Genomic DNA, 22,954 nt, shown 5'->3' on the forward strand with positions numbered 1-22,954 from the left:
CCTGTACCCCCTGCAGTGGAAGCACAGAGTCCTAACCACTGGACCACCAGGGAATTCCCCTAGGCAGTGATTTCTTAAGTATAACACAAAAAGCACAAGTGTTACAAAAGAAAAAAATAGATAAATCAGACTTCATCAAAATTAAGAACTTCTTTGCTTCAAAGGACACTATCATACGGTGAAAAGGCAGTCCACAGAATGGGAGAAAATATATCTGATAAGGGACTGGTATCCAGAATATATAAAGAACTCTTCAGCACAACACAGCAACCTGGTTTTAAAATGGGCATTTAAAAAGATATTTCTCCAAAGAAGATATACAAATGGGCCATATAAGCACATGACAAAATGGTCAGCATCATTAGTCAGGAAAATGCAAACTAGTCAGGAAAATGCAAATCAGAACCACAGTGAGATTCTACTTCACACCCACTAAAATAGCTATAATAAAACACATGGACAAAAACGTGTGTTGGTGAGAAATTGCAACTCTCATACATTGTTGATGGGAACGTATCAATAAAATGGTGCAAATGCATTAGAATACAGTCTGGCAGTTCCCCAAAAAGTTAAATTCCACTCCTCGGTATATACTCAAGAGAACTGAAAATATATGTCCACACTAAAACTTGTACATGAATATTAATAGCAGCATTATTCATAATAGCCAAAAAGTGGGAACAACCCAAATGTCCATCATCTGATGAGCAGATAAACAAAATGTGATATATCCATAACAATGAATATTATTTTGCCGTAAAAAGGAAAAGGAATGAAGTACTGACACATGCTACGACATAGATGAACCCGAAAACATTATGCTAAGTGAAATAAGCCAAACACAAAAGGCCACATATTGTATGCTTCCGTTTATAAGAACTGGTCCAAAATAAGCAAATCTTTAGAAACAAAGTAGATTTGTGATTGCCAGGAGCTGGGAAGGAGGGAGGAATGGGAAGTGACTAATGGGTAGGGGTTTGGGGGGGTGGTTGTTGACGAAAACACTCTGGAATTAGTGGTAATGGTCACACAACTTTGGGAATATACTAAAACCACTGAACTGTACACTGCACAGGGGTGAACTTTACGGTATGTGAATTATGTCTCAATTTTTAAAATAAGGCAGTTAAAAACAATGAGAAGGGCCTACTGGTGTGGACTTCATATAAAAGACTAGAGCAAATGCCCTGCTCTTTTTAGGGAGTGTTAATGGTTTGGGGTTTTTTTCCCTGTGGAGCCACCTAGCTCTTACAGGCATAGCTAGTCTGCTACACCTGGTGAGTATAAGCTCACCTGCTGGTGTTGAGAGCCTGGTTGGGAAAGAAAGCTTAGAATGGAGGTGGGCGTGTCTCTGCTCGGCATGCAGAATTTACTCTGTTTCACCCTGGCACCTTTCCCCTGCCCTTTACTGTGCCTGAAGTCCTGAAGTGCAGAGCCTTTCTGTCGCTTTTCCTTTATGGTTGTTGGTGGTAGAGGAGCCGGAATCTCCTAGTGGGGGTAGGCGTGTGGTAGGGGAACGAATTGTAGAATTGAGGACTCAGTTGTCTGTTTCACTGACTTGACTGTTAACTATCTTCCCTGCTTTCCCCAGTATTTTGGTACCCTTACTTCCTAGTGTTTTCTGCGGTTAAGACAAATCAGTTTGCGTCTCATTTCTATATCCCCCTGCAAACCCTTCTTTCTTGACTTCGTTCTCCATTAAAACTGAGTTATTTTGCCTCTGATTTCTTTTTCCAGAAATGCCTTAACAGCTTTCATCTGCTGTTTTCTCCTTTCCTTTTTTGTCTTTGTTGATATATTGTCAGAAACAAAAAATTTTAAAGAGAATATAATGCCTGGGAAAGCAATCTAAACGTCCAACAAGGAATTTAACTTTGGTGGTGTATCCATACCATGGAATACTAGAGTTTAAAAGAATGAAATAGAACTTTGTGTACTAACATTGAAGGCTGATATTTGTTTAAAAACAATACATTTATAGTTTAAGTCTGGAACCTATCAAATTCTTCACAGTGTGCATCTGTGGATTTATAGTTCCTTTTACTTCCAATATTTCATGTTTTGTATTTTTATTCTTTGTATGGTAAACATGATTTTTTAAATATGAGTTTGTTTATGGTGTATATATGTATAGATAATAGAGATAAAATTGAAAATTAAATTGTGTAGCCGAGTGTCAGAATATTTATTGATCTTATGCCAAAAATTATTTTAAATGTTAACCATTTGGAACTGAAATGTTTGTACATTATGATATATAGGATTAAAAGCAAAATTAAAACTTTCCTTAATTTGCTGTGTGAATATCAGACTGGTGCCTTTTTTTATGCTGTAATTATGTCTTTTACGTCCTTTCGTCCAACTTGTTTGGCTTAGAAACCAAATAACAAATAATAATGATAACAGTAATAGTAGCTAATAGCAATTACTGACTAGTAACTACATAACCAAGCACTGTGCCAAGTGCTTTACGTTTTGCTTTAAATTTAGCCACACTACTTCTTGCTTATCAAACTTACAATTTGTGTGTTAAGCTGAGAAAGAAGCAGAAAGATTCTCACTTAACTATAAGTTTTATTTGGTTCACAGACTTTCTGATAACTGTTTCTAGCTGCTCAGAGCCCTTTGCTGATTAATATTAGTGTTTCAGTTATATTCTGGTAAAGTGTTAATGCCAGATGCCTGGATTCTTTAGGTATGAATCTACTTAGGTTTGAAATATGACTCATTTCAATTGTATTTGCTTATCCCCTAGAGGTCTTAAGGGTTTGAACTAGATGCAGTGTTTACAGTAGCTCTCTTAACCTGTAAGGTATGTGTACAGATTTCATGGAATTAATGCAGACCTGAGGACATATAATTGTCTGGGTAATGTCCAGAGCTTTAATAGGATTTGCAAAGGGGTCCATTACTTATAAAAGGCCAAACACCTGAAATATCTGATCCTTTTCTTCTGGGTAGAGAGAGAAAGCCCTAAATTTTTTAGTCATTAGTTTTTAGGAACCATTTCATGTGTTTATTATCGTCAGCCATTTAAAATTATTCTTCAAAAAGCAGAACAAAAAAACAATGATGTGTACTTAGTGATGAAATATATACATGAGGAACAGAGACTAAAAGGTGACTTTTTGTCACTGGCTGGCTATCATCTCTAGTTTAAGGTTAGAGAAATGAACCAGTTCATCTCCAAGGTCCTTCTAGCTCCAAATGTCATGATTCTTTGTGAGTCCTACTGTTTGGAGATATTTTTCCACAGTGAAATTTTGCTGAGTTGAATTATGAGGTATCATTAAAAATCTCAAGAGCCAAATAAAAAAGTTGAGGGTAACTAAGAATACCACCAGTTGTACTTATTACTAATTGTTCATAATTTAAAGCAGTTCCTTTATCAAATTCAAATATATGTTTCAGATATATGTGGTTAGTTTAGAAAAATGATTTCTAATACCTTTAAAAGTGACAACATTTGTACTAATAAGCTTTTTTTTTTTAAGTTACATATGTTAAATTTTTTTTTTATTCTTCAATAGGGAAGTTTGGTTGGTTTAGTGGATTATCCAGATGATGAAGAGGAAGATGAAGAAGAAGAAACATCTCCCAGGAAAAGACCTCGTCTTGGCTCATAAAATATTTACTGGGGACCCTCAGCATGTGGTTGTACAAAAATGCTGCAACTGTTCAATGAGCTGAAAATCTGAATCAGAAAGCTTTCTCACTTGAACTTATAAATATACAAGGAATAGCAAAAGACACTCAGTATATCAGCTAGGAGAGTTTAGTTCTGTAAAAAAAACAGGCTTCCCAGGAACTTGATCGCTTGCTAGTAATTAAGGGGTTTGCCTTTCAAGCTGTCAAAAAAAAAAGTTAGTAACCAGAACCTGGGAGATAGCTTCTCAGCAAGGAAACTCTCAGGTTGTGGGACGGTTTAGGGGAGGGACAAAGTTGATAAAATAATATTAATGCAGGGTTGCTCCAGGAGGGTTTCTGATTTAGAAACAGTTATAAAACTTCAGTTGCAAACCCAATAATAACATTACTTGTATAATGGTGCTGGCCATGTTGTTCTTTTAATCAGTTGCCTCTTTTTAAAAGAAATTTTTATGGAAAACAAGTTCAACTATCATAAATAATGAAGTTAAGCTGTTGGGACCATTTCTTTGAAGATACAACAGAAATTCAGCCTTACTGGTAGGTAGAGGGAAATACACCCTGTATTACAGCACATGTTGAGTTTTCTACACCAGGAACTTTCAGTGTGTATTTTGATGAAAACAAACAAGCTGGATTCAAAATGGACAGTTTTGTTAATATAACTTTAAAATCAGCACTTTTAGAGATAACAGATGCCAAGAATCAGTACAGTAGTATTCCAAAATGATTTTCTCTAGAAATGGGAGTGGATTGAACAGAATGTTTTCAACTGCCTACCAGTACAATCTTTTGTGGAAGATACTTTGAAGTCACTTTCTGCTTTGTTAATAAAGTTGTCTCTCTCCAGAGCTGCAGGCAAGTTTTAAAGTGTAATTTATAAAGACTAACATACAAAGAATAGTGCTGAATTAAGTGGCATTTAATATCTACAGGCCATTTTGATCCAAGAAGTTACTTCAGTGTCAGAGTATGCAGCACATGAAGCTTTTCCAAGAACTAACAAGGGTGTAATATGAAAGCTGCTTTTTTTTTTTTTAAGAATAAAAGCACATTCCATGTACGTAAATGAATTTAAAATAATAAACTGAGGCAAACAGTTAAGAGGTTTTATTTTTAGAACAGCAAGTTAACTGTAAATATTTTAATGTTAGTTTGCTCATCTATGATCTGAGATGCTGAAGTGAGAAAAACATCCCCCAAACTACAATTTAATGCATTGGGAAGAAAAAAACCAAAAAACTAAAAATATTAATTCCAGCTACAGTCTTCAGATCACCCTTGTAATGTGTTACGGGTCCATTTTTCCTGGAATAGCTTAAACTGAAGCAGTTTCCCCTGTTTTGGAGATTTTGTAGTTAATTTTAATTTTGGCTATTGTTTGGAAGATGGGCTGTCTGTGTAGATATGAAGTATAGTTTTTCCATAAAACAGATGTTTATTTTGTATTAAAAATACCACTGTACTTGTTTTACACCATTTGTATACATGTGGTGATATTAATGCTGACCTGTAAAATTCAGGAATTAAAATGTGACCCTGTAATTCTATGTTTGTTGCTTTTGTTTGGTTTGTTGTAAATATAAGTAAACTCCATTTTGAGATGTGTCCATTTTACAATATCTTTTTAAAGCCAGTAAGTTATCCATAGATATTTATTATAGATCACTGTGTCACACCAATCTGAATGAAAGAATTCTAAACAAACAAGGGTCAACTGCACATAGAAGGTGTGCCTTGGACACATAAAGTCCCAGCACCAAAGCATCACAGCATCGGGCTATTATCACCTCTTTGATTAAAGGTACATATATTGAAAAAGACCTTCCACCTCATAAAGGCAAGTGACTCAGGATTTAAACTAAGATCAGCAAAGTTACCATATGAATACATTTTCTTTCAAGCAAATTTTATCAAGCCCCTTCACTCTTCTTAGCTCTTCTTAGCTCTAAATTTCCTCTTGGAATCTAAGAAGCCCAACCCTAAAGCGTTTCCCTATTTACTCTTGACTCTTCCTGATTAAGTAATTTTATTTTAAGTTCCAGTAGGAAGTATTATCTTTATATATCTTACGAAGTTTCTTTAATTTTCCTTTCTGAAGAACTGCCACAAGTCTTTTAAATCATTTAAATCATCATAGGAAACTTTTCTTACAGCAGAAATGTGAATGTTTTGTTGAATTACAGGAAAACACTTTTCGTGGTCCAGATGCTCACCCACAATGATGATACGAGAACAAGACTTAAAAATATCCCTTGAAAGAATAACTAACTTAAGATTACACGTTAGCTGCTGTCTTAAATGACTACCCTTACCCTCAGGCAGATCAACATTTTTATCTTTATCTTCACTCAGTGAAGCAAGCCAGAGCCCACATTTGTATGACTGAGGTTCTCTTAAAATTATATCTGTAAACATGTATGCAATATAAAGACTATTTTTAATAAAAAGCTACATGAAACAAATTTCTGTGTTTTAACCACTAGTTTTTCAACTTGTCCATCTGTGATGAAAATGTGACAAATATAAAGTGATGCTGAGTTTTCTCTGCACGTTGAAAGTTGGAAGTAACGCAATTTTGGTATCCCTTTTAAAAAGCTTATAACAATAGATTTAAGGAGATAAAATGGAATTGTAAGTTAGGAGTGGCCCGTAACTAGAAAAGAGGGTGCTTATGGGATGACACAACACAGGAAGCTTCTGAAAGGAAGGTTTCTCTCCTACTATTTCTGGTTATTTTTTAGCAAATGGACAACAGAACACTACCCAGGATCACTTCACACACACAAGACCTACATCCATGGCAGAATTCCGCTCGACGGGCTCAGGCAGTTGTTCCTTTATCTGTTTTAATGGTAACTCTTCTAGAAAGAGTAATCGACAAGAGTATTTTTAACATCCCCACATCTATTTTCGAAGTCCTGTTTGCGCCTGCCTCGATGTGGGATGCTAAAATCTGTCCACCACCGCCCCAGAGAACCACTCTTCTCATTAGATAGATTGATTACCCTATACCTGCTCACCCACAGCTACTCTAACTCACCCAGTAGTCTCCACACATCTTTTTTAAATGAACATTTTCATCATGAAACTTCCCTGCTTTAAAGCTTTTCAGTGACTTCCAACTGCCACTATGAAATGTTTAAAACCCTCACATTCCCTACAAGCCTTGCAAATCAGCACCCCACCTATCTCCAATTCCATGTGCTAACTCTCTCCCCTCATTCTGTCTGTATGCTAGCCATACTGACAGCTGCAGGACCCTGTTTATGATAAAAACACTGCCCTTTTCCCTTCTAACAAACACTTGGCTCTTCACTGGCCCCATGAAAGCAGGGACCCTGTTGATCTACTAGGCTACTGTATCCTTAGCATGCAACACAATGCTTAGCACAAACAATGAATGAATGAATGCACTGTTAGCTTTCTATACCTTCTCTCCATGAGAGAACATTATTCAGAAATTTGTATTGAACTGGTCAGCATAAGTAACTGCCTTCCCCGCCACCCTTTACCTCAAATGTGTAATAAAATAGTAACAGTAAGGTTATATTTGCATTTACAAACACAAGTATTTGAAACTAACAGGCTCTGTTTAAGGATTAAATAATTTATTTTTAAGAAATTTTGAACTACTGCTTTGCTAAATTGTTCTTAAAATTACTTATTAATAACTTCTTCTTTAAGTTTCTCTGCAAGCAATCTCCTCTTTAGTAATGTTTGCTTCTCCTCTGCTGTCATTTCTGGTTTCTCTGTCATTTCCTTAAAAAAAAATAAAAGAAAAAAAATTGGCTACAGTAGTATAAGATGGGTTCATTTTCTAAAATTCCTAACATACTGCCTTGAACAAATATTAGAACATTCAGTAAATTTTTAAAAAAAGCCACACGTGGACTGAATTCCCTAAATCTCTTCTTTGTAAAAATCTCTTGGGGAAGCCTTTTAGAGGTGGTGGCTAGGGTACTGATGCTGCTCTATGATAAAATATTTCAAAAGGCTCAGGTAAAACAGACAGCTGACCCTTCAGTGCTCAGAGCAGGGCAAGTAAAGAATCATAAAACTGCTATCATTTGTACTTCACAAAATCCTCCTATCACAACCATCTCACTGCCTAGAAAAGACTTATTAGCAGGTGCTACACTAACAGGGAGGTTAATATGAATAGATCTACAAGAGCACATATGCTGACTTTGAGAATCCTACCCGTAGATTTGCAAATTTTCACATACTAGAGCTAGCCATACCTCTACCTCCCCAGCAGGTTTTCCTTTCTGCTCCGAATTTTGTATGTGCTTAGTCCTCATATCCTTTCTCATGGACATCAACTTATCTCTCTTCTGCTTCAGATAGTGTTCTCGTTGCCGGAGCTCTTCTGTTCCAAGTGTTGATAAATTCTGGGTCAAATAAGAGAAGGAACTATTTAAAATAAAGTCTGCATAAGTGGCACAGATACCCACTGACTGATTAAATTAGAAGTTTGAGTTCAAGACCGCAACAAAAGCCAAGTGTGCATGGCAGTTTACATTGTTTGTTCCTAGTACTTTATCATTTTGCTCATAGTTCTTAAAAAGTAATATTTTTTACTTACTGCTATTGGTCCCTCAATGTTTGCATGTTCAAAGCCAGGAATCTTCAGGTCTTTTTGTGGGAGGGAGGAACTTTCAGGCAACATTTCCAGCTTTCTTGTCAAAGATTGTGCTGACTGATCAGCAAAATGCACTTTAACTTCTGGCAGTAATCAGACACAGACCAATTAGAATATTATAAGAAATATTAAGTTATTTACACTAGGTTCACCAAAATGAGCTAGTGGCAATAATACTTGGGTCTTTCTCATATTCATTCACTCAGCATGCATTGGTTCAGTGCCTACATTGTGCTAGGCACTGGGCGAGAACAATAAATGTGGTCTCTGTCCTCAAGGAGCTTGAACTACAGTTCTTGTGAATAATGACATTTCAACAAATACCAAGCTCCTGCTGTTTGGTACTATAGCTACAAAAAGATATAATTCTTGTCTAAAGATTAGAACTACAGTAAAATGTAATACAAGGTTGCCATACAAGCCAAATAAACAGTGCACTAAAATCCCTTACTAACAATGTAATTGGCTTTCAAACTTTTGCTTGCAGGCAAAAACTGTTAAGTGACCTTATATTTTCAGAACAATTACTATAAAGCTATAATTTTTTGTATTGGAGGAATAAGTGCCAGTAATATCAATAATTTGTAGTACATACTGAAGATAACTATAAACCTACTAACATATTTAAAGATTTTAAAGTAAGTAGAACAGGGAGATCAGCTTGATGCTTCGTGATGACCTAGAGGGGTGGGATAGGAAGGGTGGGAGGGAGACTCAACAGGGAGGGGATATGGGGATATATGTATACATAGAGCTGATTCACTATGTTGTACAGCAGAAACGAACACAACATTATAAAGCAATTATACTCCAATAAAGATGTAAAAAACTACATAAATAAATACAGTAAGTAGAACTTGGAAGCGGATATAACATGAGTACTCAATACTCAATACCTTCCAGTTATTTGGTAACTGTGCCAAGAGACAGGATTAACAAGCTAATTGCTTTTCTGAGACATTTTTTATTATAAGATAAGGTGGGGGTTTTTTAAGATAAAACATTTTCACTGTAATACATGGACTATGAAAGACAGCTGGTGAGACAAGCAAAGACACATAAAAATGATGCCAAGAACTAAAAGCATCATGGGAGAACATGATATTCATGTCTCTAAATGATTAAAAATCCAGCACAGTAAAACCAGAAATAGAACTTTGCAGGAGCAAGAAACTTGCCCAAGGATCACTGCTTTAGCACAGGGTGAGTGGACTGACTGCAGTGCCAGGGAGGTTAGAAGAAGAAAAGCTCTTCAGGCTCTTGGACAGAAAGGAAAGTCTCCATGGAAGAGATGAGGCTGCCGCTAACACTCCAACCAACCCAGACAGGGAGCTCAGAACTAACTTAAACAGAAATGAAGATGAGCTTCAACAAGTTGGTCAACATATGCAGACAAAGTTAAACATGCCGTTCATATGATGGTGACTTTAAGCAGTGGTGGGCTTAGCCCCCAAATATGGAACCACAGAGCTCGGGACGAGACAGTAAAATTCTGAGGAGGGGGGAATCCCAGGCACATAAACATTTATATTCAATTCATGTACTTGCTCTGGACAGTTCCTTGAGTTTGTTGGTTATGAACACCTTTTATATTCTAACTTGGACCTAGAGAGAAAAGTACCTGAAGCCAAAATACTTAACTTCTCTGATTTCTAAGAATGGAGAATCGGAAAGCCAGCTAGCTTAAAGAAAGATCATCTCATCACTGGCAACCCTGCGTCAATCTGAGAACAGATGCTATCCATTTCCAGCAGGAACCAGGGAAAGACATGAGCAAAGGGATAAGCAGGAGGTCAGACACCTTTATGATTCCTCCCACATTAGGCTTTTCTCATGGGCACTTTGTATGCAGTGATTGCCCGTAATATTAGATATACTCACTTTTTTTAAAAAATAGAATAGTTTTTAAAAATTAAAATCATTACTTTTGAAATTATCTGCCAGTTTCTCTACCACTAATGTGCATAATTGAGTTACAAATGGCTTGAGATTAAGTTTTCTATAATACTTTCACTTAATAGTCAGATAAGCAAATGTATTCAAATTATGTCAGACACAAGATTAGAACAGTATATGTACTTAGGTCTATATAAAAAAAAAAGCTAAATTTGGGCCAGCAAATTTTAAAAGCGCTCAAACAAATCTAAAACAGGTGCTTTCACAGACATAATTCAAATGAGGTTATTCTACTCAGAACCTGCAGAATATGAAAAAAGAAAAGAAATTATTAGATTTGCTAGGAAGGAAAAAGCCAGATAACTTCATAAACCTGCTTCTGTTTCATATGCCCCATTGTTTTATCAACTAAGCATTTAGTTCCTTAAAACAGTGGATAAACATCAAACCTATCTATCTCAATTATAAAACTTCTACAAAGTGTAGAAAAACACAAGATTTGGAGTCAGAAGACCAAGGTAAGTCACAGTTTCACTATTTAAGAGCTCAGTGATTTTGGACCTCACTCAAGTTCCTTGAATTTCTTGTTTTAAAAAAATAAAAGAAAAATAAGGACCATAATATCTACCTCACAGAGTTACGGGTTTTTTTAATTGATAAAAGGACATGCACCTAAAAACCATAGAAATCCATAATAAAAATGAACTAAATTCATGATCATGATTCAAGTTCTGTTTCAGAATTACCTGTCTTCTTATACAGGAAATCAGAATACATATATTGAAAATGATTTGCCACATAGTGAACAAGATCATACACTAACATTTCCCACAAGGATTCTCATCAATTTTGGTTTCAACAATAGTTTCTGACTAAACTTCTGAATAAATTGGCTACCTGTTATTTTCTAATTGTGTTTTAATTCACTAGGAAAATAAGTTAATATTATCTTTCCCTGTTCAGCTTCTAACTCTCAAACACCATGGAATTATGGTCAAGGAAGAGAGTACCAAATGTTATGTGAACATACCTTGAATGCTGTAGTCATGGCATAAAAGCTGGGGGCTTCCCCAAGGAATTTTGATCACGGCTCTGGGTTCCAAGCTTCACTTAGAAATTTGGGGGCTACACCCTCTCTGTCAGCTATCTCCTACAAGCAACCTCTTCAGCTAAATTCACAAACAACATTAAATACCAATGGCCATTCAAGACTCCCTCACAGGATTTTTGAGGGTGAAGTATGAATGAGGAACTAACACTCTTTACAGTGTTTATGTATTCATATTATTCAGAAATTTCAGTACATTTCAACCTTACCTGAGGGTGGGTGTGCAAAATGTTCACCATCCCCTTGGGAATTATTCATTTTTGCAGTTTCATTGGCATGCATCGGAGGCTCTTCTGTTTTAGCCTCTGATAGCTTCAGGAATCAACAATACAATTTAAAAAATACTTTAGATTAATTCTGAATAATTCACTACTTAAGGGATTCATACACATTAGTTTAAAAAATTATTGTCTACTGAATGGATAATAAATCAGAGATTCTATTTTTCCAAAGTTTTTAAGATGTTTCCACCATTTTTTATCTTCTACTTTTTGAGGTAGGTAAACATTCTCATTTCCAATCATGCAGTGCTAAGAATAACTAGTTTGGTTAAGAGTTTGGATTCAGAAAGAAGCGAGTTCAAACCTAGGCTTCACTCTTACTAGTCATGTGACCTTGACCAAGACACCAAGAAATACTCTAAAAGAAATAAAATCACTGATTTATAAGGTGCTTTTTCACTTAAAATAATCTAAAAAAATATAATAATAATAATACCACTACTATGATATGCCTGAAGCAGCCACAAACTGGTTTACAGGTATACCTCATTTTATTGCACTTCAATTTATTCTGTTTCACAGACATCGCGTTTTTTTACAAATTGAAGGTTTGTGGCAACTCTGCATCAAGCAAGTCTATTGGCGCCATTTTTCCAACAGCATTGCTCACTTCATGTCTCTGTGTCACATTTTGGTAATTCTTGCAATATTTCAAACTTTTTCATTATTATAATTGTTATGGTGATCCGGGATCAGTAATCTTTGATGTTATTATTGTAACTGTTTGGGGGCACCACAAACCACACCCATGTAAGACGGTGAAACTTGATAGATGAAAGTTGTGTGTGCTCTAACTGCGCCACCGACCAGTTGTCCCCTCATTTCTCTCCCTCTCCTCAGACCTCCCTATTCCCTGAGACACAAGAATGTTAAAATTAGGCCAATTAATAACCCTACAGTGACCTCTAACTGTTCAAGTGAAAGGAAGAATCACGGGTCTCTCAATTTAAATCAAAAGCTAGAAATGATTAAGCTTAGTAAGGAAGGCATGACGAAAGCTGAGATAGGAGAGACCTTCAAGATGGCGGAAGAGTAAGACGCGGAGATCACCTTCCTCCCCACAAATACATCAGAAATACATCTACATGTGGAACAGCTCCTACAGAACACCTACTGAACGCTGGCAGAAGACCTCAGACCTCCCAAAAGGCAAGAAACTCCCCACGTACTTGGGTAGGGCAAAATAAAAAAGAAATAACAGAGACAAAAGAATAGGGACGGGACCTGCACCAGTGGGAGGGAGCTGTGAAGGAGGAAAGGTTTCCACACACTAGGAAGCCCCTGCGCGGGCAGAGACTGCGGGTGGCGGAGGGGGGAAGCTTTGGAGCCATGGAGGAGAGCGCAGCCACAGGGGTGCGGAGGGCAAAGCAGAGAGATTCCCACACAGAGGAGCGGTGCCGAGCAGCACTCACCAGCCGGAGAGGCCTGTCTGCTCCCCCATCGGGGCGGGCGGGGCTGGGAGCTGAGGCTCAGCTTCCGTCGGATCGCAGGGAGAGGACTGGGGTTGGCGGCGTGAACACAGCCTGAAGGGGTTAGCGCACCACAGCTAGCCGGGAGGGAGTCCGGGAAAAGGTCTGGAGCTGCCGAAGAGGCAAGAGACTTTTTCTTGCCTCTTTGTTTCCTGGTGCGCGAGGAGAGGGAATTCAGAGCGCTGCCTAAACGAGCTCCAGAGGCGGGCGCGAGCCGCGGCTATCAGCGCGGACCCCAGAGACGGGCATGAGACGCTAAGGCTGCTGCTGCCGCCACCAAGAAGCCTGTGTGCAAACACAGGTCACTATCCACACCGCCCCTCCTGGGAGCCGGTGCAGCCCGCCACGGCCAGGCTCCCGTGATGCAGGGACAACTTCCCCAGGAGAACGCACGGCGCGCCTCGGGCTGGTGCAACGTCATGCTGGCCTCCGCCGCCACAGGCTCACCCTGCATCTGTACCCCTCCCTCCCCCAACCCGGCCTGAGTGAGCCAGAGCCCCCGACTCAGCTACTCCTTTAACCCCGACCTGCCTGGCCTGGAACAGATGCCCTCAGGCGACCTATATGCAGAGGCGGGTCCAAATTCAAAGCTGAACCCCAGGAGCTGTGCGAACAAAGAAGAGAAAGGAAAATCACTCCCAGCAGCCTCAGGAGCAGTGGATTAAATCTCCACAATCAACTTGATGTACCCTGCATCTGTGGAATACTTGAATAGACAAAGAATCATCCCAAATTGAGGCAGTGGACTTTGGGAGCAACGATTTTTTTTTTTCTCCTTTTTTCTTTTTCTGAGTGTGTATGCAGATGCTTCTGTGTGTGATTTTGTCTGTATAGCTGTGATTTTACCATTTGTCCTATGGTTCTGTCTGTCCGGTTTTTGGGGGGTTTTTTTAGTATAGTTTTTAGCACTTGTTATCATTAGTGGATTTGTTTTTTGGTTTGGTTGTTCTCTTCTCTCTTTCTTTTTTTTTATTACTTTTTTAAAATTATTTTTTATTTTAGTAACTTTATTTTATATTTTTTTTAATTTTTTTCTTTCTTTCTTTCTTTCTTTCTTTCTTTCTTTCTTTCTTTCTTTCTCTTCCTTCCTTCCTTCCTTCCTTCCTCCCTCCCTCCCTCCCTCCCTCCCTCCCTCTCTCTCTCTCTCTCTCTCTCTCTCTCTTTCTTTCTTTCTTTCTTTCTTTCTTTCTTTCTTTCTTTCTTTCTTCCTACCTTTTATTCTGAGCCATGTGGATGACAGGGTCTTGGTGCTCCGGCCGGGTGTCAGGCCTGTGCCTCTGAGGTGGGAGAGCCGAGTTCAGGACACTGGCCCACCAGAGACCTCCCAGCTCCACGTAATATCAATCGGCGAGAGCTCTCCTAGAGATCTCCATCTCAACGCTAAGACCCAGCTCCACTCAACGACAAGCAAGCTACAGTGCTAGACACGCTATGCCAAATAACTAGCAAGACAGGAACACAATCCCACCCATTAGCAGAGAGGCTGCCTAAAATCATAATAGGGTCACAGACACCCCAAAACACACCAGCAGACTCGGACCTGACCACTAGAAAGACAAGATCCAGTCTCATCCACCAGAACACAGGTACCAGTCCACTCCACCAGGAAGCCTCCACAACCCACTGAACCAACCTTAGCCACTGGGGGCAGACACCAAAAACAATGGGAATGATGAACCTGCAGCCTGCGAAAAGGAGACCCCAAACACAGTAAGTTAAGCAAAATGAGAAGACAGAGAAACACACAGCAGATGAAGGAGTAAGGTAAAAACCCACCAGACCAAACAAATGAAGAGGAAATAGGCAGTCTACCTGAAAAAGAATTCAGAATAATGATAGTAAAGATGATGCAGAATCTTGGAAACAGAATGGAAAAAATACAAGAAACGTTTAACAAGGAACTAGAAGAACTAAAGAGCAAACAAACAATGATGAACAACACAATAAATGAAATTAAAAATACTCTAGAAGGGATCAGTAGCAGAATAACTGAGGGAGAAGAACGGATAAGTGACCTGGAAGATAAAATAGTGGAAATAACTACTACAGAGCAGCATAAGGAAAAAAGAATGAAAAAAATTGAGGACAGTCTCAGAGACCTCTGGGACAACATTAAACACACCAACATTCGAAGTATAGGGGTCCCAGAAAAACAAGAGAAAAAGAAAGGGACTGAGAAAATATTTGAAGAGATTATAGTTGAAAACTTCCCTAATATGGGAAAGAAAATAGTTAATCAAGTCCAGAAAGCGCAGAGAGTCCCATACAGGATGAATCCAAGGAGAAACATGCCAAGACACATATTAATCAAACTATCAAAAATTAAATACAAAGAAAAAATATTAAAAGCAGCAACAGAAAAACAACAAATAACACACAAGGGAATCCCCATAAGGTTAACAGCTGATCTTTCAGCAGAAACTCTGCAAGCCAGGAGGGAGTGGCAGGACATATTTAAAGTGATGAAAGGGAAAAACCTGCAACCAAGATTACTCTACCCAGCACGGATCTCATTCAGATTTGACGGAGAAATTAAAACCTTTACAGACAAGCAAAAGCTAAGAGAATTCAGCACCACCAAACCAGCTTCACAACAAATGCAAAAGGAACTTCTCTGGGCAGGAAACAAAAGAGAAGGAAAAAACCTACAAAAACAAACCCAAAACAATTAAGAAAATGGTAACAGGAACATATATATCGATAATTACCTTAAATGTAAATAGATTAAATGCTCCAACCAAAAGACATAGACCGGCTGAATGGAAACAAAAACAAGACCCGTATATATGCTGCCTACAAGAGACCCACTTCAGACCTAGGGACACATACAGACTGAAAGTGAGGGGATGGAAAAAGATATTCCATGCAAATGGAAATCAAAAGAAAGCTGGAGTAGCAATTCTCACATCAGGCAAAATAGACTTTAAAACAAAGACTATTACAAGAGACAAAGAAGGACACTACATAATGATCAAGGGATCAATCCAAGAAGAAGATATAACAATTGTAAATACTTATGCACCCAACATAGGAGCCCCTCAATACATAAGGCAAATACTAACAGCCATAAAAGGGGAAATCGACAGTAAAACAATCATAGTAGCGGACTTTAACACCCCACTTTCACCAATGGACAGATCATCCAAAATGAAAATAAATAAGGAAACACAAGCTTTAAATGACACATTAAACAAGATGGACTTAATCGATATTTATAGGATAGTCCATCCAAAAACAACAGAATACACTTTCTTCTCAAGTGCTCATGGAACATTCTCCAGGATAGATCATATCTTGGGTCACAAATCAAGCCTTCGTAAAATTAAGAAAACTGAAATCGTATCAAGTATCTTTTCCGACCACAACGCTTCGCGACTAGATATCAATTACAGGAAAAAATCTGTAAAAAATACAAACACATGGAGGCTAAACAATACACTACTTAATAACCAAGAGATCACTGAAGAAATCAAAAAATACCTAGAAACAAATGACAATGAAAACACGATGACGCAAAACCTATGGGATGCAGCAAAAGCAGTTCTAAGAGGGAAATTTACATCAATACACTCCTACCTTAAGCAACAAGAAACATCTCAAATAAACAACCTAACCTTACACCTAAAGCAATTAGAGAAAGAAGAACAAAAAAACCCCAAAGTTAGAAGAAGGAAAGAAACCATAAAGATCAGATAAGAAAAAAATGAAAAAGAAATGAAGGAAACAATAGCAAAGATCAATAAAACTAAAAGCTGGTTCTTGGAGAAGATAAACAAAATTGATAAACCATTAGCCAGATTCATCAAGAAAAAGAGGAAGATGACTCAAACCAATAGAATTAGAAATGAAAAAGGAGACGTAACAACTGACACTGCAGAAATACAAAGAATCATGAAAGATTACTACAAGCAACTCTATGCCAATATAATGGACAACCTGGAAGAAATGGACAAATTCTTAGAAAAGCACAACCTTCCTAGACTGAACCAAGAAGAAATAGAAAATATAAACAGACCAATCACAAGCATTGAAATTGAGACTGTGATTAAAAATCTTCCAACAAACAAAAGCCCAGGACCAGAGGGCTTCACAGGCAAATTCTATCAAACATGTAGAGAAGAGCTAACACCTATCCTTCTCAAACTCTTCCAAAATATAGCAGAGAGAGGAACACTCCTAAACTCATTCTACGCGGCCACCATCACCCTGACACCAAAACCAGACAAAGATGTCACAAAGAAAGAAAACTATAGGCCAATGTCACTGATGAACATAGATGCAAAAATCCCCAACAAAATAATAGCAAACAGAATCCAACAGCACATTAAAAGGATCATACACCATGATCAAGTGGGGTTTATCCCAGGAATGCAAGGATTCTTCAATATACACAAATCAATCAATGTGATACACCATATTAACAAACTGAAGAATAAACACCATACGATCATCCCAATAGATGCAGAAAAAGCTTTCAACAAAATTCAACACCCACTTATGATAACAACACTCCAGAAAGTAGGCATAGAGGGAACTTACCTCAACATAATAAAGGCCATATATGACAAACCCACAGCCAACATCGTCCTCAGTGGTGAAAAACTGAAACCATTTCCTCTAAGATCAGGAACAAGACAAGGTTGCCCACTCTCACCACTATTTTTCAACATTGCTTTGGAAGTTTTAGCCACAGCAATCAGAGAAGATAAAGAAATAAAAGGAATCCAAATTGGAAAAGAAGAAGTAAAGCTGTCACTGTTTGCAGATGACATGATACTATACATAGAGAATCCTAAAGATGCTACCAGAAAACTACTAGAGCTAATCAACGAATTTGGTAAAGTAGCAGGATACAAAATTAATGCACAGAAATCTCTTGCATTCCTATACACTAACAATGAAAAATCTGAAAGAGAAATTAAGGAAACACTCCCATTTACCATTGCAACAAAAAGAATAAAATACCTAGGAATAAACCTACCTAAGGAGACAGAAGACCTGTATGCAGAAAACTATAAGACACTGATGAAAGAAATTAAAGATGATACAAACAGATGGAGAGATATACCATGTTCTTGCATTGGAAGAATCAACATTGTGAAAATGACTATACTACCCAGAGCAATCTACAGATTCAATGCAATCCCTATCAAACTACCAATGGAGTTTTTCACGGAACTAAAACAAAAAATTTCACAATTTGTATGGAAACACAAAAGACCCCGAATAGCCAAAGCAATCTTGAGAAAGAAAAACAGAGCTGGAGGAATCAGGCTCCCTGACTTCAGAGTATACTACAATGCTACAGTAATCAAGGCAGTATGGTACTGACACAAAAACAGAAATATAGATCAATGGAACAGGATAGAAAGCCCAGAGATAAGCCCACGCACATATGGTCACCTTATTTTTGATAAAGGAGGCAGGAACATACAATGGAGAAAAGACAGCCTCTTCAGTAAGTGGTGCTGGGAAAACGGGACAGCTACATTTAAAAGAATGAAATGAGAACACTCCCTAACACCACACACAAAAATAAACTCAAAATGGATTAAAGACCTAAATGTAAGACCAGACACTATAAAACCCTTAGAGGAAAACATAGGCAGAACACTCTATGACATAAATCACAGCAAGATCCTTTTTGGCCCACCTCCTAGAGAAATGGAAATAAAAACAAAAATAAACAAATGGGACCTAATGAAAGTTAAAAGCTTTTGCACAGCAAAGGAAACCATAAACAAGATGAAAAAACAACCCTCAGAATGAGAAAAAATATTTGCAAATGAAGAAACTGACAAAGGATTAATCTCCAAAATTTACAAGCAGCTCATGCAGCTCAATATCAAAAAAACAAACAACCCAATCCAAAAATGGGCAGAAGACCTAAATAGACATTTCTCCAAAGAAGATATACAGATTGCCAGCAAACACATGAAAGAATGCTCAACATCATTAATCATTAGGGAAATGCAAATCAAAACTACAATGAGGTATCACCTCACACCAGTCAGAATGGCCATCATCAAAAAATGTACAAACAATAAATGTGGAGAGGGTGTGGAGAAAAGGGAACCCTCTTGCACTGTTGGTGGGAATGTATATGGATACAGCCACTATGGAGAACAGTATGGAGGTTCCTTAAAAAACTAAAAATAGAACTACCATATGACCAAGCAATCCCGCTACTGGGCATATACCCTGAGAAAACCATAATTCAAAAAGAGTCATGTACCATAATGTTCATTGCAGCTCTATTTACAATAGCCAGGACATGGAAGCAACCTAAGTGTCCATCAACAGATTTATGGATAAAGAAGATGTGGCACATATATACAATGGAATATTACTCAGCCATAAAAAGAAATGAAATTGAGTTATTTCTAGTGAGGTGGATGGACCTAGAGTCTGTCATACAGAGTGAAGTAAGTCAGAAGGAGAAAAACAAATACCATATGCTAACACATATCTATGGAATCTAAAAAAAAAAAAGTGGTCATGAAGAACCTAGGGGCAGGATGGGAATAAAGACGCAGACCTACTAGAGAATGGACTTGAGGACACAGGGAGGGGGAAGGGTAAGCTGGGACAAAGTGGGAGAGTGTCATGGACATATATACACTACCAAATGTAAAATCGATAGCTAGTGGGAAGCAGCTGCATAGCACAGGGAGATCAGCTCGGTGCTTTGTGACCACCTACGGGGGTGGGATAGGGAAGGTGGGAGGGAGGGAGACGCAAGAGGGAAGAGATATGGGGATATATGTATATGTATAACTGATTCACTTTGTTATAAAGCAGAAACTAACACACCATTGTAAAGCAATTATACTCCAATAAAGATGTTAAGAAAAGAAAAAAGGAAGCTGAGATAGGCCAAAGATTAGGCCTCTTGTACCAAACAGTTAGCCAAGTTGTGAATGCAAAGGAAAAGCTCTTGAAGGAAATTAAAAGTGATAATCCAGTGAACACATGAATGATAAGAAAGCGAAACAGCCTTATTGCTGATATGGAGAAACTCTTAGTGGTGTGGATAAAAGATCAAACCAGCCACAACGCTCCCTTAAGCCAAAGCCTAATCCAGAGCAAGTCTTTAACTCTCTTCAGTTCTATGAAGGCTGAGAGAGGTGAGGAAGATGCAGAAGAAGAGTCTGAAGCTAGCAGAGGGTGGTTCATGAGGCTGAAGGAAAGAAGCTGTCTCTGTAACACAAAAGTACAGGATAAGGCAGCAAGTGCTTATGCAGAAGCTGCAGCAAGCTATCCAGAAGATCTCACTAACAAAATTAATGAAGGTGGCTACACTAAACAACAGATTTTCAATGCAAATGAAACAGCCTACTACTGGAAGAAGAGGCCATATAGGACTTTCCTAGCTGGAGAGGGTAAGTCAGTGCCTGGCTTTAAAGCTTCAAAGGACAGGTTCTCTTATTAGAGGCTAATGCAGCTGGTGACTTGAAGTTGAAGCCAATGCTCATTTACCATTCTGAACACCATAAGGCCCTTAAGAATTATGCTAAATCTACTCTCCTTGTGCTCTATCAATGGAACAACAAAGCCGGATGACAGCACATCTGTTTACAACATGGTTTACTGAATATTTGAAGCCCACTGTTATGATCTACTCCTCAGAAAAAAAAGATTCCTTTCAAAGTATTAACTACTCATTGACAATGCACCTGGATACCCAAGAGCTCTGATGGAGGTGTACAACAAGATTCATGTTTTCGTGCCTGCTACACAACATCCATTCTACAGCTCATGGATCAAGGAGTAATTTCAACTTTCAAGTCTCATTCTTTAAGCAATACATTTCGTAAGGCTATAGCTGCCATAGATAATGATTTCTCCAATGGATCTGGGCAAAGTCAACTGAAAACCTTCTGGAAAGGATTCACAATTCTAGATGCCATCAAGAACATTCATGATTCATGGAAAGAGGTCAAAATATGAACATTAACAGGAATTTAGAAGAAATTGATTCCAACCCTCATGGATGACTTAGAGGGCTTCAAGACTTCAGTGGAGGAAGTTTTGCAGATGTGGAGGAAACAGCAAGAGAACCAGAATTAGAAGTGGAGCCTGAAGACGTGCCTGAATTGGTGCACTCTCATGATAAAACTTGAATGGATGAGGGGTTACTTCTTATGGATGGGCAAAGAGAGTGGTTTCTTGAGATGGAATCTGCTCCTGGGGAAGATGCTGTGAAGATTATTGAAATGACACCAAAGGATTTAGAATATTACACAAATTTAGTTGATAAAGTAGCAGCCAGGTTTGAGAAGATTGACTCCAATTTTGAAAGAAGTTCTACTGTGGGTAAAATGCCATCAAACAGCACTTCATGCTACCGTGAGATTGTTCATGAAAGGAAGAGTCAAATAATGCGACAAACTTCATTGTTGTCTTATCTTAAGAAACTGCCACATCCACCCCAACCTTCAGTAACCACCACCCTGGTCAGTCAGCAGCCATTGACATCGAGGCAAGGCCCTCCACTAGCAAAAAGATTACAGCTTGCTGAAGGTTCAGATGATGGTTAGCATTTTTTAGCACTAAAATAATTTCTTTTCTTTTTACTTTTTGGCCGCACCACACAGTATGTGGGATCTTAGTTCCCCGACCAGGGATCGAACCGGCGGCCCCTGCAGTGGAAGTGCAAAGTCTTAACCTCTGGACCACCAGGGAAGTCCCAGCAATAAATATAATTTTTAATGAAGGTATGTACATTGTTTTTTTAGACATAATGCTACTGCACAATTAATAGACTACAGTATAGTATAAACATAACCTTTATATGCACTGGGAAACCAAAATACTTTTGTGACTTATTTCATTGCCATCTTCGCTTTATTGCAATAGTCTAGAACCGATCTCACAACATCTCTGAGATATGCCTGTATTTCCATTTCTAAAATGGGATACTATATTTAAACCAAAGAGATCATTTAAATCTTGGAAAGAACTAAGTAAACTGATACTTCATTTTTCCTTAAAAACAGGAAAATCCAATCACATGTAACTTTTCAGGTAATTCATGAATACCTAGATCATAAGCCTCTATATGTTGAGTGATGGAAACATGAAGACTGAAATTATTATCAGCTCTACTTTTGTGTGTTTGAAAATTTCCATTAAAAGAAGTCTAAAAAAACCATATGCCCTGAAACATATTATTATTCAAGAAGCCTGATATAGTTTACATATAAATCAGAAAGTCAATACTACTGTCTTTTTGTGTGTGTGTCTGTGGCCGCATCGCCCGGCCTGTGGGATCTTAGTTCCCCAACCAGGGATCAAACCTGCACCCCCTGCAGTGGAAGTGCGAAGTCTTACCCTCTGGACCACCAAGAAATTCCCAGTATTACTGTCTTCTGAGAGCAGTTTTGAATGAGTTTCTGTTCTATACTCCTACATTAAAAAATATTATTATCTATGAATTTCACCTCCATTTACTAAAAGGAGATTTACTCAAAGATACACAAATCCCCTCTAAATCCTAAAACATCTCTCTTTTGCTCTTCATTGGTTACCTTGGAGTAAAATAGGTTTTTTCAAATATAGTAAATGATACAAGCATGTATCAGTCATTGAAGGAAAAAAAAGAAAATGACTTTCAAGCAATTGAGAATTAGTTTATATTAGGTTTTACTCTCCCTTCAGGGAGATTTGAGAAAATGTGGAAAGAGAAGCAGCTAGAAAAGGGGGGAGGAAAAAATAGATATTATCTTCCCTCACCTCAGCCAGATACATGTTTAATTGATCCTTAGGAAAGATTAGGCCCTTTATGGAAACAGTTCTTAATAAAAGAGGAGTATGCCAGGAAATGTGAAACTGAATCATTCTGCTTCAAGCTGGCAATGTTAAAGTCTACAGGGGACCCCCAGTATTAACTGCAGATTCTGTTTCA

At 38.0% G+C, this 22,954-nt stretch overlaps 2 protein-coding genes across 2 annotated transcripts in view; one reads left to right on the top strand and one right to left on the bottom strand.

The window, feature by feature from the left end:
* PPP4R3B (protein phosphatase 4 regulatory subunit 3B) overlaps positions 1-5,193 on the top strand; it is a 61,087-nt gene extending 55,894 nt beyond the window's left edge. The window contains exon 15 of the mRNA XM_082356527.1: positions 3,531-5,193. Within this exon, the coding sequence (XP_082212653.1) occupies positions 3,531-3,626 (96 nt within the window). The 3' untranslated portion in view covers positions 3,627-5,193. The remainder of the gene's footprint in view (positions 1-3,530) is intronic.
* A 2,049-nt stretch (positions 5,194-7,242) lies between these two features.
* The window catches only part of CFAP36 (cilia and flagella associated protein 36), a 33,056-nt gene continuing 17,344 nt past the window's right edge, over positions 7,243-22,954 (bottom strand). Inside the window, exons 7-10 of the mRNA XM_082358304.1 lie at positions 11,507-11,609; positions 8,237-8,376; positions 7,893-8,042; positions 7,243-7,410 (exon numbers count right to left, since the gene is read on the bottom strand). Coding sequence (XP_082214430.1) covers positions 7,309-7,410; positions 7,893-8,042; positions 8,237-8,376; positions 11,507-11,609 — 495 coding nt within the window. The 3' untranslated portion in view covers positions 7,243-7,308. The remainder of the gene's footprint in view (positions 7,411-7,892; positions 8,043-8,236; positions 8,377-11,506; positions 11,610-22,954) is intronic.

Source organism: Balaenoptera borealis (assembly GCF_965194805.1).
Source record: "Balaenoptera borealis genome assembly, chromosome: 15".
NCBI lineage: Eukaryota > Metazoa > Chordata > Mammalia > Artiodactyla > Balaenopteridae > Balaenoptera > Balaenoptera borealis.